Source organism: Sphaeramia orbicularis, chromosome 3 (assembly GCF_902148855.1).
Source record: "Sphaeramia orbicularis chromosome 3, fSphaOr1.1, whole genome shotgun sequence".
NCBI lineage: Eukaryota > Metazoa > Chordata > Actinopteri > Kurtiformes > Apogonidae > Sphaeramia > Sphaeramia orbicularis.
Genome location: NC_043959.1, coordinates 42,407 through 60,802, shown reverse-complemented (window position 1 = coordinate 60,802; position 18,396 = coordinate 42,407). Strand labels below are relative to the sequence as shown.

Below are 18,396 nucleotides of genomic sequence, written 5' to 3'. Positions count from 1 at the left end.
AAACCCCATTCATTTGAATGATACAGTTTTGATGTCGTCATGGCAACACAATTGTAATTAGGGGTATGTCCTCATTGGCTTTTTGGTTCAGTTTGGCATGCGGAATGTGTGTATGAAACTTCTAGTTCCTATGTCAAAAATTTTTTTTCACTCCCATTCAAAAACTGTAGGGGGTGTAAGAGAGCCATTTTACAATCCAACTATACGAGTGACATATTATCGTGTTCAGGCTGTCATTCCGCACAAATGTTACATTGGGTCCAACTCAATCTGACACTGTCTGTGCGAGATATACACACTTATATACTTCTTAAAATGGCCGCTTCATTGTGAGGTCATCAAAGCCACAACAAACATGTGATCAAAAATGTAGGTGATAACTTTTGATCACACATGTGTGTAGGTGATTTCCACCCAGTTTGGTCAAAATTGGATGTAAACCCTAGGAGGAGATGATGAAAGTATGAGGGGTGGGATTTAAGAGGTCCACACTTCCACCCAATATGGCCGACTTCCTGTTGGGTTTAGGGTGGGGCCATAATGTAATTTTTTACTTGTCCTAACATGGGTTATGTCTGTACCAAGTTTCAAGTTTGTACGATGAAAAAAATTTGGGGAGGGCTCCCATCCGCGTAATGTATTTTGATTTTTGAGGGAGCGCTACCGAATCATTTTGCGAAATTTTTTCTTGGCGACTTCAAATAAAAAATTTTTTCGCCGGGCTTGAATTTTTGGTCAAATGAAATGGACTTTTTGTGAACGCTGAATGGGTGAAATTTGGGATCAAAGCGGCATAGAATAATAATAATAATAACGGAACCATGCGGTTTTAATAGGCCCTCGCCGACATGTATGTCTGGGCTCGGGCCTAATAATATAAAAACGAACGAATAACAATAGGGCCTTGCTTGCGGGCAAGGCCTCTCACTGTGTGAGAGGGCCTTACCTTTCGGCTCGGTCCCTAATAAGCATCATCAAACCATAATACGAACAGGTTTGAAAAAGGAGTGGACAGAAGTATACACTTTTTTTTTTTTACAAATTCCCACCCCTTTTACTCACCATGGTTTATATATCTATTTATTTACTACATAAATATCCATATACTGCATAATTATCCAGATCAATAAACACTGCTATTAGATTCATACAAATATACAGGGTGGGGAAGCAAAATGTACAATATTTTGAGGCAGGGATTGAAAGACAGTGTATGACCAATTAGTTTATTGAAAGTCATGAGAATTTATTTGCCACAAGAAAATGTCCATAATAGAAAATGTTTTTATTCTATGTGTCCTCCTTCTTTCTCAATAACTGCCTTCACACGCTTCCTGAAACTTGTGCAAGTGTTCCTCAAATATTGGGGTGACAACTTCTCCCATTCTTCTTTAATAGTATCTTCCAGACTTTCTGGTAATAGTTTTGCTCATAGTCATTCTCTTCTTTCCATTAGAAACAGTCTTTATGGACACTCCAACTATTTCTGAAATCTCCTTTGGTGTGACGAGTGCATTCAGCAAATCACACACTCTTTGACGTTTGCTTTCCTGATTACTCATATGGGCAAAAGTTTGTGAAAAGGTATGGATAATAGTGTTAGGTATGATTATGACATCAGTATATGTTTGGGTTCAAAACAACTGACGTAGTGTCTGCTGAGAAAAAACAACTAAATGTTCAGTGTACATTTGGCTTCCACACCCTGTATAACACACATACATGTACAACATAAATATCTATATTAATAAACATATTTACTACATCCATAAAAAAATATAACACACACACACACACACACACACACACACACACACACACATTTATATATATATATATATATATATATATATATATATATATATATATATATATATACATATATATATATAAATTATAATATCCCATATGTTTAGCAATTTTTATTACTTGTCTTCCATATTCCTATTAAGACACAATGTTTTTTTTATCCCTTTTTAAAAAAATAAATATTTCTGTTTGTACGTTGCTTCATCTCTTGCTCAGACTGTCCCACAGTCCCCCCACAACTTGTTATGCACATACTTTTCATTGTTGCTCTTACATTCTGTTTTTTTTAAACTTAGATCTCCCCTTACATTATAGCCTCCTTCTCTTTCTGTGAACATTCCTGGGACATTTTCAGCAGATGATTTCGTTCCCCAGTGGATGTTTGGGTCTGTATAGGTTAATAAAAACATGCAGGAAAAACTGACAGAGAATAAACTGTGAATACGGTTTAACTGAAAGCAACATCTTGTGGTTGCTTACCTTCAACTTTTTGTGTTGTGTACTTTGAGATCAAATTTACCATTATTATTAACCTGTCAAACTGCATTTTACATCCATGTCTGCTCAGAGTCATATGTAGTGATGAATGGAATCAAAGCTGAGAAGTGTATTTGTAGTGAAATGGAAGATGTCACTAAACTGACGTGTGATGCCAGTGAATTATTTACAGTTAGAAACATTCTGGCTTCACTTCCAGACTATCTTTACAGAGGTGCATGGTGTGGAACAATGGACAGAAGAGTGCTCAAATAAAATATTATGATACGCTCTTGCCCTTAAAGTTGGAATACAATATTTGACATCATCTCATGAAATGATTGTAACTGTGATTTATTAGTAATAGATAAAGTTTAACTGGGACTCACTATAGAATCATTGCACAAGGTCAAAGGTGATTACTGATGTGTAGAAATAGGAATAAAAAGTGGAATGTTTCTGAAAATAAAATTATTCTAACTTTATGGGCACCAGTGTATGCTCTACAGACGTGTAACTGACCACTGAGCCCTGGGGTCAAATCATGTAAATACGTTTTAACATTTTTATTTTTAATTATTTATTATTATTATTATTAATTATTTATTTTTTATTTTAACATTTTTTCTGAAAATGTATGTTATTGAACACATGAAGTCTTGACTTACAGCCAAATAATGATGAGGATCTTTTGACACAACTTATAATAAAAATATCCAACTCTGCTTACAATCCTACTATATAACACATGTTCTGTGTCCGTCTGATCGCTGTTCCATCACAGGAGGTGTTTGTACGGGTTCTCCTCAGCCTTCACAGGCCCCATCTGTACCAAACTCACCAGATGAATACAAACATGACCTGACTATCTACTAGGCACACTTTTATGTCCGTGTTCAAATGTTGTGAGGTATGCTGGGAGATTTGATCCTCTGTCTACTTTGAATTCTTCATCCCTGCCTCTATACTCCATTTCCACCAGTGGTTCTGCTGCCGTTCATGACAGTTCTACTGTTAGCAGAGCATGCTAACATGTGCAGGCTGCAGTTCACTAATCCTACTGGACAGGACAAACACATGCATGCTCTTCCCTTCATGCCTCACATGTTGGCTCACATTATTACCTGCACAATGCAGGATTAAATGGTACTTTACAAATGGACAGTGGTGGCAGACAACTTCTACTGATCATGCTATCATACAATGGCACCACAGGTACAATGCCACTAGTGAACTATAATTTATTCTTTCTTTCTTTCTTTCTTTTTTTTTTTTTTTTATCACAGAGCTTCTTTACAGACGAGGAGATGAGCATCTCGAAGAAGTTCAAACTCTACGTGGAGGACAACTGGAACAAATGTGACATGGTGGCCATCTCACTCTTTGTTGTTGGAGTATCATGCAGGTAAGTCAGTTTTTCAGTTAAATGTTGTGAAATACATTATATAACCTGGGACCTTCTACCAGACAGAATCATAATGAAATACATCTCATAATCACTTTTGCAGGATGGTTAAAGACACCTATCAGGCAGGAAGAACAGTTTTGGCCATAGACTTCATGGTGTTCACTCTGCGTCTGATCCATATATTTGCTATAAACAAGCAGCTGGGGCCCAAGATCATCATCGTTGAACGAATGGTGACCAAAACACAACGAATTCTAGTGAACACACAAGGGGCCTTACAGTCAGTTTAAGGTGTCCATGTTTGTTTTTCCCAGATGAAAGACGTCTTCTTCTTCCTGTTCTTCCTGAGTGTGTGGCTCATTGCGTATGGCGTCGCCACCCAGGCTCTTCTCCATCCCAACGACCCCAGAATCGACTGGGTGTTCCGCAGAGCCTTGTACCGGCCCTACCTGCACATTTTTGGACAGATCCCACTAGAAGAAATAGACGGTTAGTTACAGTAGATCACAGGTGTCAAACATGCGGCCTGGGGGCCAAATCCGGCCTGCCAAAGGGTCCAGTCCGGCCCTGGGATGAATTTGTGAAATGCAAAAATTACACTAAAATATTAACGATCATTTTAGTTCTGGTTCCACATTCAGACCGAGTCAATATCAAGTGGGCAGGATTCAGTCAAATACAAACAGAACCAGTGTTCAGAACTCAGAGCTCCTCCTTCCCCCTGAACTCTGTGCATGTGTGGATCCACTGTTTCTGTTTAAATCCAACAGGTTCCAGGTTGTTCCATACACAGAAACAGTTGAATCTGGTCCCAGTCATGTGTCTGTCCAATTAGATTCAATTCACATCAATATTAGTTGAGTTCTAATTTTAAATGTGTGGGAAATGGGATTTTCAGTGTTCAGTGTAAATGTCCACAGAGTCCACATTCCACAGTGGATGTGGACAATTTAGTTCCACATACAAGAGACTGTTCTAAGCTACAGGTGGATCCAACTGGAGGAGAATCGGAGTCGTTTGGAATTTTGGATGAATTTCTGAAAATGTCTCAGTGATGACAGATGGAAAACTGTAGATGTTGTGACCTTGCTGTGACCTTGAACTTTGTCCTACTGGGACCAAAATGGACTGGGCTGGTCCCAGGGCCTAGGCCTATCTGTGGGGAAGATCTGGGAAAGATGGGTGGAAGAGTTTTACACTGAAGATGAAAACAAACAAACAAACAAAGCAAAGTGATCACAGCACCTCCTGGTGGAGGTAAACACATATAAATAATGACAACTCCACATTTTCTCTTTGTACATGTAAATATTTTCATGTATTACACTGTAACAAAGTATAATATCACAAGAAATGTGAATAACCTGAAATGTTTTAAGTACAATTTTAACAATATTCTGCCTGTTACTAAATGTTGTGTGTGTTTGTAGATCCACTGTGATCTGTACGTTCTAATGAACATGTGGAAATGATAAACTGAGGCAGAATAGTGTTAAAATTACAGATTTTTTTCAGTTTGTTCATGTTATTCACATCATTTGAAAAGATAGTTCGTAGATATAAACATTTTCATGTAAATTTACTTTTTTTTGCTCTAAAACAGAGAAAATGTTGGAGTTGACATTATTTCTCTATTCTTCTGTTCTTATTTGACTGGTTGGGCCACTGCAGATCCCATTTAGCTGAATGTGGAACTGAACTAACAGGAGTTCGACAGCCCTACAGTAGATGAAACTACTCCATTTCTTGTTGGAGCTTCTGAACGCTGTGTCGGACATACTATCTGTCATGTCCAGTCTTGGCATTCTGCCTTCTGCCTTCTGCTTGGTTTTATAATCAGTGTTTTTTCTTTGTTGTATTAAATTCAGCTGCTCGCATGCCAGACATGAACTGCACTAACAACACAGAGGAGATTATCATGGGCCTGCGGCCACCGTGTCCAAACCTCTATGCCAACTGGCTGGTCATCCTCCTGCTGGTTATCTTCCTTCTCGTCACCAACGTTCTGTTGCTCAACCTGCTCATTGCCATGTTCAGGTCAGAGTCACAATGCAGACATGGACTCATATGTTTGTGTGTCTGCTGTTGATTTCAGTCTAAAGCCTTTTGAACTGTGGTACGTGGCCAAAGAAGCAAACAGGTTTCAAGGTTTAACGTATGAAGTTAATTCCATGTCGTATCCTAATAATAAATAGCAGCTAATTAATAAACACACTCTTCAGAAATAATGACAGCAAATTTTAAAGGTACCAAAAAAGTATCCAACAAAAACAGTTAAAGTTCCATTCAAAAGCCCTGTTGTTAGGCTGAATTCTACTAAAAGCCATTTTATCATGTCTGCTGAATATTGGACCCCTGTTTAAGGATATTTTCAGACATACTAAGGACCAAACAGTGTTACCACAGTTTATTTTGGTTTGTGTTAGCTTATTATTGCTCATTACTGTATTTGGTTTCAGTTTAGACACATTATTCACTACAGTTAATTTTGTAACTGCTGAGATTAGTGCTCCCTGTGTTTTCTTGGTGAGACAGATTGGCCTTTAGAAGCCTTGAGTTTGACATTTTTTATAACTATCTTGGATTTTTAGCACCAGAAATAACCATATTTGGACAAGTGGTTGGAATTAGGGAAGAGGAAGGGGTGAAACTTGCTAATGCAATCAGTAACATACCTTAAACACTGGAAACATTGCTAACACTATTATATTAAATGCCACCACTTAATTTCAGACTTTTGAGAAATGTTACAGTTGATGACAGCAGTTTCACCTGCACATGAACTATGAACAGAGAACTTAGAGTTATCCTCTATTTAGCAGAGCAGCTGAGCAAATGTTCCATAGACTCCAATGATTACATTAGCCAGTACAGCTAAGTTATGCTAACAGGTCAGGTATTATAAACAGGTACTGGTAACCTTCATTCTTTGTGTGACAGATCCTCTGCTGGTCATTTCTTACACTTCTAACCTGTGGGGTTTATGGGGCTGACTTGATTTTGGAGGTGACCTCAAGAGGCCATTTGAGGAACTGCTGGTTGTGACATGTCATTGTCACCTTCATTTTTTAGTCCAAGAGATTACACCAGCACATTTACATGGATTTATGGACTCATGTGGAGAGTGAATTGCTGAGAAACTTTTCAATATGTGAGATAATCTTAAGCATAAATGTAGTGGAGGGATTATGCCAGAAGTCATATGACTTTTTTTGGTTTGTTCATAAAACATGTATTTGTTTCTGAAACATGATCTATTGGGAATTTGAATTGTATTTGCAAACCAAAATGTGTTTGTGAGGTCATTTTTTAAGTTCAGGAAATGAGCTCCACATGTGTGGCACTGACATCTGAGCATGGGCAGGATGCCTTCATGTGCTATGGGAAATATGATAAATATACTAGTTACAAACTGGAAAATTACACATAAATGCCCCTTTGTGTCGTATTTTCCTGGAGAACTGGGGAAAAAAAATGTATCCACAAAATGAGGACATGAAAATAACCTTTGAACTTATCAACATGGCAGAGAGCAATGAGGGATTCATCATGTATGATAATCAGTGCTGTTATTAACGTTTTGCTGCTGTTAGCTAATGATGTTGCACATTTATAGTATACACAATTTGAAAAAAAAAAAAAAAAAAAAAAGACATCCAAAAGTGTTTTACCCAAGTAGCAGGTCACAATAAATAGTTTCAGCTATTTTTAGCCCTCAGCTGAGGGGTACTGTAATTGTTTTGCCATCTGTCTGTCCATCTGTCTGTCCATCTGTCTGTCCATCTGTCTGTCCATCTGTTTGTCCATCTGTTTGTCCATCTGTTTGTCCATCTGTTTGTCCATCTGTCTGTCCATCTGTTTGTCCATCTGTTTGTCCATCTGTCTGTCCATCTGTCTGTCCATCTGTTTGTCCATCTGTCTGTCCATCTGTCTGTCCATCTGTTTGTCCATCTGTCTGTCCATCTGTTTGTCCATCTGTTTGTCCATCTGTCTGTCCATCTGTTTGTCCATCTGTCTGTCCATCTGTCTGTCCATCTGTTTGTCCATCTGTCTGTCCATCTGTCTGTCCATCTGTTTGTCCATCTGTCTGTCCATCTGTTTGTCCATCTGTTTGTCCATCTGTCTGTCCATCTGTCTGTCCATCTGTCTGTCCATTCAACATGATCACATCATCTGTAGAATGCACTGAGATATCTGCACCAGATTTAAACTGGATGGATCTTCCAGTGGAGCAGAAGCCTGTTGACAATAGTTGACCTTAACTTGCTTTTTCAAGGTCCACTGGCCTTGTGCAGTTCTAAGATCTGAGTACTTTCAAATATGACTATGTATTTAATAAGTTTTACACAAACACAGTCTAAAGTATAGGGCAGTAACTTTCAACAGAATATTACTGTATTTGGCCGAGGGGGATTAAAAGTGCACAGCACAGTATGTTTCATTTTGGTACAACAACAAAAGCACTTGAACACAACACAGTTATAATTTCAAATTCACACGTGGAAAGGCCCATCTTCCCGATAGCTCATGAAGGCAGCATTATTCCTAACTGTCAGTCCTGTCCATTCTAACTGATGCCTCGGCCTTTTACAGCTGGACCGTCACTGCCTCATAATGAAGCAGACTCAGAGGGGTGGAGCCAAATCCAGTTGGAAAACATGTTGTGTGTGTGTGTTAAGTTTTGGCAGGAAATTAGCTTCATACAAATGGAATGTTTTCTTTGGACGTGTTGTTGTAGCTACACCTTCCAGGTGGTGCAGGGAAACACAGACATCTTCTGGAAGTTTCAGAGATACAACCTGATAGTTGAATACCACAGCCGCCCCGCCCTGGCCCCGCCCTTTATCATCATCAGCCACCTCTCGCAGCTGTTCCTCAGCGTGGTCAAACAACCCGAAACCAAGCAGGAGCATCTTGGTACGTGGGTTCTCCCCAGTATTTAAACCATTCTGAATTCTTTCAAATATTAAGACTTTCTTATTTAATTAAACTGACACAAAATGCAGGCGAATTCACTGCGTTCTTATCTCTGTCCTTCACCTGCTCCCTCTGTGGAAACTGCCGGTCGGTTAATTGGTTGTTTGAGTGCTTCATTGTGTGTGTGTGTGTGTGTGTGTGTGTGTGTGTGTGTGTGTGTACAGAGAGGGAGCTCCCCGCAGGGCTGGACCAGAGGCTGATCACATGGGAGTCAGTGCAGAAAGAGAACTACCTGGCCAAACTGGAGAGGCAGCACTGGGAGAGCAGCGAGGAGAGGCTGAAGAACACCTCCTCTAAGTATGTGGACGTTTGTGTTTATAGAAGGGTTAACCCTGGAACAGTAACAGTACCTGAAGAAGTGACTCAGTATTTGAGCACGGAGTAAACCTTTAGCCCACTCAAATCTGTAACCATGGTGTGAGGACATCAGAATACCTCCAGTAATTCACTCACTTTATTATGTAGTCAAGTAAATCAGGTATTATATGTAGCAAGTGCACAATGCATTATGTTGTACCTGCAGCAAACAGATGTCTTCATCTGTACACAAGTTATAATTTTTAGCAAAACTTCCTACGTATTAACCTGTGTTAAAGGAGAGTCTGATCACAGCTTACAACAATAACAGTCCTGTGCAGCCTTAACTTTGTAGTTTTCACAGGATTGTAATAGATGTGTGTCTTTATTTAGAACAAGAAATATGCAGGAGCTTAGCATATTTATATTGCAAATACAATCACTGCTATAAGTCATGACATATCACATATTTTGTTGAGGCTGCTTACACTTATGCTCAGAGCCAAACTGTGGCTTGTACTGATGTCCTCCTGCCCCCTACAGGACACACTGTATTACTGCAGGGCTCTACATATGGATTATCTTTGCTGTAACATTTACATGTCACATTTTTAACCCATGCAGACCCAAATATCCACCACTGACTCAAACCATCTACTGATGTTTAATAACTTCTGATCCACTAATGCAATCAATACACATAAAAAATTGGTGTAAAATGCAGTTTGTCATCTTTTCATGGTCATCAGATTTGAGGCATTTGGACGTTCAGAGGCTCCGTAGTTACCATGGAAACTTCGTCATCTACAACTTTGATTCTCCAGTAAAACCCATGGAGTTGGATCAATGACAGTGGATGGACACACTGGGTTTATGTTCAGTCAATGACAGATTTCCTGAAAAAGTCCATTTTTCTCAAATCTTTGATACAAACTTTTGATATAATAACTTTTGAATTTACTGAGTTCCATGAACATCCCAATTAAATATAGGAAAACACATAATTACGTAAATGTACACATAAAAATGTGCCTTATGTACACATAAAATACATAATTTACAGTGAAAAATGCAAAATGCAGAGGTATAATATTATAACAATATATAATAATGGTGATAAATCACTTAGGAAAGGTTATATATATATATATATATATATATATATATATATATATATATATTTAGATATATAGATATATATATATATAGATATATAGATATATAGATATATAGATATATATAGATATGTATTAGGCCTGTAACGGTACATGTACCGAACCGAACCGTTTCGGTACACACCTGTTCGGTTCGGTACACAGCTGTACCGAAACGGCACAGTATGATGAGAAAAAGAAAAAGGAACGAAAGACGTCGTTCGATGCGGAACTTTAAATCCGCACAAGTTTCACACGAACATATTGAAGGAGCACACATTGACCCGAAATACGAAATAGTAGCTGATATAAGGTAAAAAAAAAACAAAACAAGTATGATGTGAACCTGGGAGGAAGAGACTGCAGACCCTCCACCATCAGTCCAGTCCAGTTTGGATCAGTTCAGGCCCCGGTGAAAGACAACAACCAGGAAAGAGATGGTGATAAGACGAACGTTGTTTGGCCCCGAGGAACTACGGTAGTTCTACAACACTGACACTAGCTCTGTCTGTGTCTCTCTCTCAACAGAGGAATAGAACTCGGAGTTGGACGTTGAAAGTATATAAAAATAAAGTTTCACTTTCGTTTCACGCCAGCGTTAGTTATGTTAGTTATGGACGGGACCGCCCCCCCGGCTCCGACCAAAAAACAAACAAACAAAAAAACAACAAACAAGCCATCCCCCAGACAAATCGCACCTTGTGCGTGCACACACACGCACGCACACACATATAAAGTGTCCTAAACAGTTTGTTCTCTGTCCTAAAATAAATAATTTGGTTAATTTTGTTGTCAATGTTTCTCTTCAGTTTGTTTAAACAGAATACCAGTTTACCCTCCTGTTAATGTTACACTTCATGCAGAATTTTTTTGTTGATATTTTTATGCAGAATGTGAACTGACAGAACTGATTAGATTTTTTTTGTTTGTTCAAAACTACCTTTCAGGGAAAAGTGCAGTACTACTGTTTAAAATACATTTAGTAATATTAATAATTTATTTGATTTTCTATTTGATTTATAGCAGCAGAATTATATTATTCCTGTTTTTCTATATTCTATTGTCTCCAAAATTGGGGGGAAAATGTTCAAAAATTCATAAATATATTAAAGACATTTTGAGGGGTTTTCTTTCTTCCAGTACCAAACTGAAAAAAAACGAACTGTGGCTTTCAAAACCGAAAACGTACCAAACCAAAAATGTTGTGTACCGTTACAGGCCTTTTATATATATATATATATATATATATATATATATATAGATAGATAGATAGATAGATAGATAGATAGATAGATAGATAGATATAGATATGGAGTTGGATCAATGACAGTGAATAGAGACACTTGTTTTGCTGTTCAGTTATTGATATCTTTGCTGAAAGAAAGTCACTTTTTCTTTAGTTTTCTCTGTTTTGCTATAATAATCCTCAACTTTACTCTGAGCTTTTATAAACACCTACATGATCAGTGAATTAAATGTAGCCAAATACCTGATTTTCACTGAAAAAGAGCAAAATAAAGGAGATAGTATTACAAAACATGGTGATACATCACTGAAGAAAGGTTAAATATAAAGAAAAAAGAATTTGGGAACCCCCACAAATGCAGCACTGGGTCTTTATGGATTAAAAATCAGAAATAGTTACATTTTGAGTAAAGTCTGTTTGTGTCCAAGGGTCCAGAGCTTACTGAGGATTGTTGGTGGTGTCAAGGATCAAGAGAAGCGAATGGTATCCATGGAGGCTCAGGTAAACCTGGCAAAGTGTTCAAGCTGACTTTGACTGAAAACCAAGTCTGGCTCCATGTGACCCAGTAAACATATTAACATAAACCATATTTATCGTCTTTAGCTCAGGTATTGTGGAGACGTGCTGTCCTGGATGGCAGAGTGCTTTGCTCAAAGTACACTCAAGTGTGGAAGAGAGGCTCCAAGAGCTCCAAGTGGGTGGAGTTCACCACAAATAAGAAAACAATAGAGAAAGGCTTCAGCCTCAGCTTCAGAGGAAAAGACTGTCAATATATTCTGACTGTGCTCATGCTGTGTGTATTTTAATTGAATTATATGTTCTTGTGTCTCTGTTTTGCAGTGTCTTTGACAGGCAGTAAGACCGCTGATGGACCTCAAAATGAAGCAGACAAAGAAGACAAACAGAAAGCAAGAGGAGCCACCGAAGAGCAGACAGGATATGGAGCTGCCAAGAACTTCCCCTACATGGATGACTAGTTCATCAGAGAGCCCGTTCTGATGTTGTAGAGTAGGTGTATTTTGTTTTAGGAGAATTTGAAGTATGTAATTGAGTCAAATGGGCACTGATTTGATTTGTAATTAAATCAATTTCTAATTTATTGAAATTATTAAAAATATGTCATAATTACAATGTCTCCTTGAATCTTTAGGATATAATTTTAGTAAACAGCTTGAATTATTTTCTTTAAATCCCAGCCACAAAAACACTGAATTTGAAGATAAATTTACTAAAGAATTAAAAACAAAAAACAAACAAAAAAAAAACAAACACAGATGCAGCCAGTTTATGAATGACCTGCGAGGTTCTGTTGAAAGACAAAATGTGGAAAACTGACACATTTGACACAGGACTGTAAATTTGTGTGGTTCAAATCCCCTCGCCCTCATCACATGTCTGGGTGTGCGATCGTTTGTGCTGTTTTTGGCAGACAAGCACAGGGCATTCATGGAATTAGTTGGTTGCATCTGTGTTCATAATTGGAGCTCTGGATTGTGGCCTTGCTAATTTGTGCTATTTTGGAAAATCTGGCAAAAACAAACAAAAAAAGACATTATTTCTGTCAAACCCTGTCATGTGCTGCCAGTTAAACATGGATGAAGGCACATGCGCTTGATCACATCTGATTGTTGTTTTCTCCTCAGTAAGTTTCCAGTAAACCCGTGGATGATGTTGAATACAGGGACGTCTCTTGGAAAAACTGTTCACTGTTATTTTATGATTCTTTCTGAGGATGGAGTGAAGCCATTACACTACAAAATATACTGAACAAAAATAGAAACGCCCCATGTGACACTTTAAAGTTTTAACAGCCTTAAGTGTTGCACAATATTTGAAATCATACACAATTAATTTTGATGAAAGTGGTACAGATTAGTGTCTGTTAGAACAGGATAATGGCGTCTGGTATTCAGGGACATTCCTGTGGACACATCCCATCTAACAGACCGTTCTCACTCTGGTAACATTAAGAATGAATCCTCTCAGTGCACTATAGTTAGTTATGGAGTACCCCAAGGCTCAGATCTTGGACCAGTACTGTTTATCATATACATGCTTCCTTTCGGTAACTTAATAAAAAAAAAACATTCCATCAACTTTCATTGCTACACTGATGATACCCAATTATATTTATCCATTAAATCTATTAAACCTCACCTCTCTATGTTTAAGAATAGTTTAAAAACGTTCCTTTTTGATGAATCTTATAGTTAGTGCAGCTCAGGCTGCTCTTAGTTCTGCTGCTAAAGGCTTAGACCAGGCATGTCCAAAGTCCGGCCCGGGGGCCAATCACGGCCCGCGGTCAGATTTTTTACAGCCCACAGCTTGGGTTTTATAATGTATTATTTATGGCCCGCTTGGACTGTTGAACTGAGTACATGAATCATAAAAGGTTCAAAATGCAGTTCCTCCTTCCACCTCATGGTGGCAGCACCACTCTAATGCTATCTGGCTCTGTGACTTTGCCGTGAATCTTTTTCGCTAATTTCAAACCATGGCGCCTGTAAATAAAAAAATGAAAGTTGACAGTGAGGGCCGCCGCTTCCAGGAGAGATGGGAATTACAATTTTTTTTCACTGAAAATCGAGGCAATTATGTTTGCCTAATTTGTCAAGAGACTGTTGCCTTGTTTAAGGAATTCAACGTAAAGAGACACCAGCAGATAAAACATGCTAACGCATACGACAAGCTAGCAGGGAGTGAGCGTTCTGAAAAAGTGAAGCAAATTCAAGCTGCTTTAAACTCACAACAGTGACTCTTCATGTGAACCTGGGAGTTCAATAAATTCGCCACCAAGGCAGGCTACCAAGTTGCCAGGTTAGTTGCCTATAACTGCTGGTGTTATGTACTTGTAGATGTGACACAAATATTACTTTCCGAATGCTTTTGTGAAAGACAAGAGTAAGAGTCATATGTTTTCATCTTAAACGTTAACAGACTTTGCATTACTGAGTGAAATATGAGTAATGATTACTCATATAAGTCATGTTTAAAATGTATGTGGGGTTAAGATTTTTATCAACTTGGAAGTTTAAGATACTCCACACAGTTTGTTCTATGTTATCTGACTCCAGTGTGAAAGGAAGGCAGAATTTTTATTTATTTATTTTTTTTATTTGTTCACACCTGAGTGGCTTAGATTTGGTTACATTGCCATTAAAACAAAATGATATTGTGACAATGAAAATAAAATTGTTGTAGAACAGCGCATTTATATGTAATTTTTACTGTTTAAAAAATGTCTGAAGGGACCACTGGCCCCTGGCAATGTCCACATTATCAGATCTGGCCCTCATTAAAAAAAGTTTGGACACCCCTGGTTTAGACTGATGGAGACTCATCTGGATATACTGAGCTCTGCTCTGTGCCTCCTCCTCCTCTATGACCTCCTCTCTGCTCCTCCTCCTCTATGACCTCCTTTCTGCTTCTCCTCCTCCTCCTCCTCCTCTATGAGCTCCTCTCTGCTCCTCTTTCTCTCTGACTTTTTCTCTCCTAATTCTCTCTTCTGTTTACTCCCCAGTGAATACATGTTACTGACTTGACTTCTTCCCTGGAGTCTCTGTGCTTTATCACCTCACAGGTTTTCCCTGGATCCTCACAGGTTTTCCCTGGATCCTCTCTGGACCTGCTGCTGTGCTCCTGCCTCTCTCCTCCTTCATCGTAATCAGTCACTTATCCATATAGTTCTGATAGTGTTTATTCTACAGTTCCATAGATGTTCTAGTTCAGTTATCTGTGCATCAGTTCCATCCATGTCCCCCCACCCCCCCCACCCCAGTCTCTCTCTCTATCTCTATCGCTCTCTTCTCCTCCTTTACTCTCTCTCTTTAACCCCAACTGGTCAAGGCAGATGTCCATCCTCTTCAGTCTGGTTCTGCTCCAGGTTTCTGCTGTTAAAGGTACTTTTCCTTCCACTGTCCCCAGTCACTAGTGTCTGCTCCTGGAGGATTCTGTTGGTTTCTGTAAATTGGCTTCAGTCTGGCTTTGACCAACTCCATATATAAAGTGCCTTAGGCCCGAGCACCTATTGTTGTGGGTTGCGCCTCTTTCACATATTATTATTCCATGTGTGCTTGCAATGCAATGCACAGGGGACTATTGTTCATCATATTTATTAGGTGCCCCTATTGTTCTTCCACGCATTTATTAATTAGGGGCTCGGGCATCGACACGAGCACCTATTGTTCTTCCGCATGTTTATTCCCCATGTGCTTGCAATGCAATGCACATGGGACTATTGTTTGTCATATTTATTATGACTTATTTTTATTATTATTATGACTTATACAAAAAATTTTGCAAAAAAAATGCATCCCAGACCGTTGGAAATAGACCCAAACATGTTATTACAAAAATGTGCAGCCTGGTCCGATGTGCTATCTATTGGGATTGGCATTCCGATGCACGGATTTCATTCAAATTGCGAAAAACCTGTCAAATTTCTTCATCCGAAATGAATTGGGCCATTTTCAAGTGGCTACCATTCCCAAACGATTCATGCTAAAATTATTCTGTCAACACAGAAATGTTCGGCTTGGCCCAAAGATTATCTTTGTGGTCACGTGGTAACAATATCACTTATGGTTTTTGCACAAATATGCGAAAAAAAAAAAAAAAAAAATTCATTGTCAATGGGAAAAACAAAAAAGTTGTCTGTTTTCTGACCACTACTGCTTCGCCATACTTTCACCTACAGACTTCATTTAAACTTTAAAATGCAGGCATTTTTGTCATCTCTCCAAAAATGTCTGTGGTATGAGGATGGGGTTTACGGTATTCAATAGGTGAGTCTTCAAAAACCCCTGGGTTTAGTGAAAACCTGACCTGCTAGAGTGGGTGATGTCATCACCTACTGTAGAGTGGAGAAGCAGTGAAAATTCACCTGAAAATTTTCTGAACAACTCGCCTCCCGGCCAAACGATAAATAGGACTGGAATGATCTTTTCCACAAATGTAGCCACGGTTCCTGGGCTTCAAATGAACCTATGTTTGAAGACCTAGCTCTTTCTAAAGTGAAATGGCAGGCAATAGTTTCGGGGCAAATCCCTCCTCAGCTCCTATTCAAAGCAGCACAAATTACTGTTAAATGGATCACTGTGCTTCTGCTGAGATGACTGTTTTTACACTGACATAACTTGGTCATTTCTCACAGTACGGAGAAAAAAAACCTCTGTGTGTTCCCCAGGTCGGTCTGCTGCTCATGATCATGTTAGTTTTCACCTATCATTTACGGTTTTCCTGTAATTAGCAGCTGACCTTTTTCACAGTGTTTCAGTGCTTGTGTCTATGTCTCCTCAGTGCAGTGCACTGCTCATTGTCATGGTAACAGCACATGTGGTCTGTGTGTCACAGCAGCAGACAATTAACATAATTAATTTCAATTCAATTCAATTTTATTTGTATAGCCCAATATCACAACAAGGTTATCTCAAAGGGCTTTACAGAGTCAGTTGGAGTAAACAACAGTCAAATAAACAGCAGAACATGAGTAGTGTCCAGGGCATCCCCCGTCCTTAGACCCTCCTTCTCGGCAAGGAAAAACTCAAACCCAGTGGGAAAAGGGAGAAACCTCGGGGAGAACCACAGTGAAGGAGAGATCCACTCCCATGGACGGACAGGCTGTAGATGCACCAGGACTGATGGACGTCCATTTGCAGATGTAGTTCCAGTCTGAAGGATGCAGTAGGGTGGACACATGGGGGGTCCATCCCGCTGGATGAGACAGGCAGGGGCGAGGAGGCCCATCCACAGCGGTGAGGCCGAGGACGTCCATCCAGACAGGTGGGGGAGGGGGTCAGGACACAGGACAGGGCAGGACACAGATGGGTCAGCGCAGATCCTGTCGTCATTGGCTCCCAAGAGGCTACAACTGAAAAAGTAGCCACTCCCCTGGAGGGGAGTGGGGAAAGGGGACACCAGGTGAATAGTACTGCACAGACTAAGTTGGCTAAATATTAAAAATATAAGTACAGACAGAAGTGGTACGTAGAACCAGAAACAGGAGATAGGACTCAGTGCCTGGACTTCCCCCAGCATTACTGCTCCTAGGGCAGCTTAGACTGAACTGTGGGTTTAGTCTGGTTTGAACTAGTCTGACCAGAAGCTTTTTCAAATAGGAATGTTTTTAGCCTGACCTTAAATGTACAGACTGTGTCGGCCTCTTTAATGTTAGCTGAAGCTGATTCCATAAAACAGGAGCTTGGTAACTAAAGGCTCTAGCTCCTACTGTACTTTTACAGACCCTGGGAACTACCAGTAGACCTGCATTCTGAGAACCAAGGGTTCTGTTGGGATGGTACGGCACCAGGGCGTCTCTGAGATAGGAGGGGCCCGTACCATTAATGGTCTTGTATGTGAGGAGGAGGATTTTGAATCTAATTCTAAACTCAATTGGAAGCCAGTGAAGGGCTTGGAGCACAGCGGTGATGTGGTCTCTTCTATTTGTTCCTGTTAGTAGTCTCGCTGCCGCGTTCTGAACCAGTTGAAAACTTTTTAGGGAGCTTTTAGGACATGCTACGAGAAGGGAGTTACAGTAATCTAATCTAGATGTAACAAACGCATGAACTAATTTTTCTGCATCATTTTTAGATAGAATATTTCTAATTTTGTCTATGTTGCGCAGGTGGAAGAAGGCGGTTCTGCAGGCTTGGTTCATATGTGGTTTAAATGATAGATCTGGGTCAAATAGAACTCCTAGGTTTCTAACTGTGGTGCTAGAGGCTACACTCACATTGTCCAGAGTGACTATCTGGTCAGATAGGGAGTCTCTTGCATTTTTAGGGCCTATTAGAATGACCTCTGTTTTTTCAGGGTTAAGTAAAAGATAATTAGCGCTCATCCAGGTTTTAATGTCACGGACACAGGAACTTAGTTTATCTACTTGTCTGGTCTGATCAGGTTTAACCGATAAATACAGTTGTGTATCGTCTGCGTAACAGTGAAAATTAATGCCATGTTTTCTAATAATGTTACCTAAAGGCAGCATGTATAGTGTAAACAAAATGGGCCCGAGGACCGACCCTTGTGGC

General features: G+C 39.4%; 1 protein-coding gene across 1 annotated transcript in view; it reads left to right on the top strand.

Moving 5' to 3' along the window:
* The window catches only part of trpm5 (transient receptor potential cation channel, subfamily M, member 5), a 130,772-nt gene extending 118,289 nt beyond the window's left edge, over positions 1 to 12,483 (top strand). The window contains exons 18-26 of the mRNA XM_030159819.1: positions 3,573 to 3,691; positions 3,795 to 3,927; positions 4,009 to 4,183; positions 5,563 to 5,731; positions 8,433 to 8,611; positions 8,836 to 8,968; positions 11,797 to 11,869; positions 11,972 to 12,062; positions 12,209 to 12,483. Of these exons, the coding sequence (XP_030015679.1) occupies positions 3,573 to 3,691; positions 3,795 to 3,927; positions 4,009 to 4,183; positions 5,563 to 5,731; positions 8,433 to 8,611; positions 8,836 to 8,968; positions 11,797 to 11,869; positions 11,972 to 12,062; positions 12,209 to 12,345 (1,209 nt within the window). The 3' untranslated portion in view covers positions 12,346 to 12,483. The remainder of the gene's footprint in view (positions 1 to 3,572; positions 3,692 to 3,794; positions 3,928 to 4,008; positions 4,184 to 5,562; positions 5,732 to 8,432; positions 8,612 to 8,835; positions 8,969 to 11,796; positions 11,870 to 11,971; positions 12,063 to 12,208) is intronic.
* The last annotated feature ends 5,913 nt before the right edge of the window (positions 12,484 to 18,396 follow it).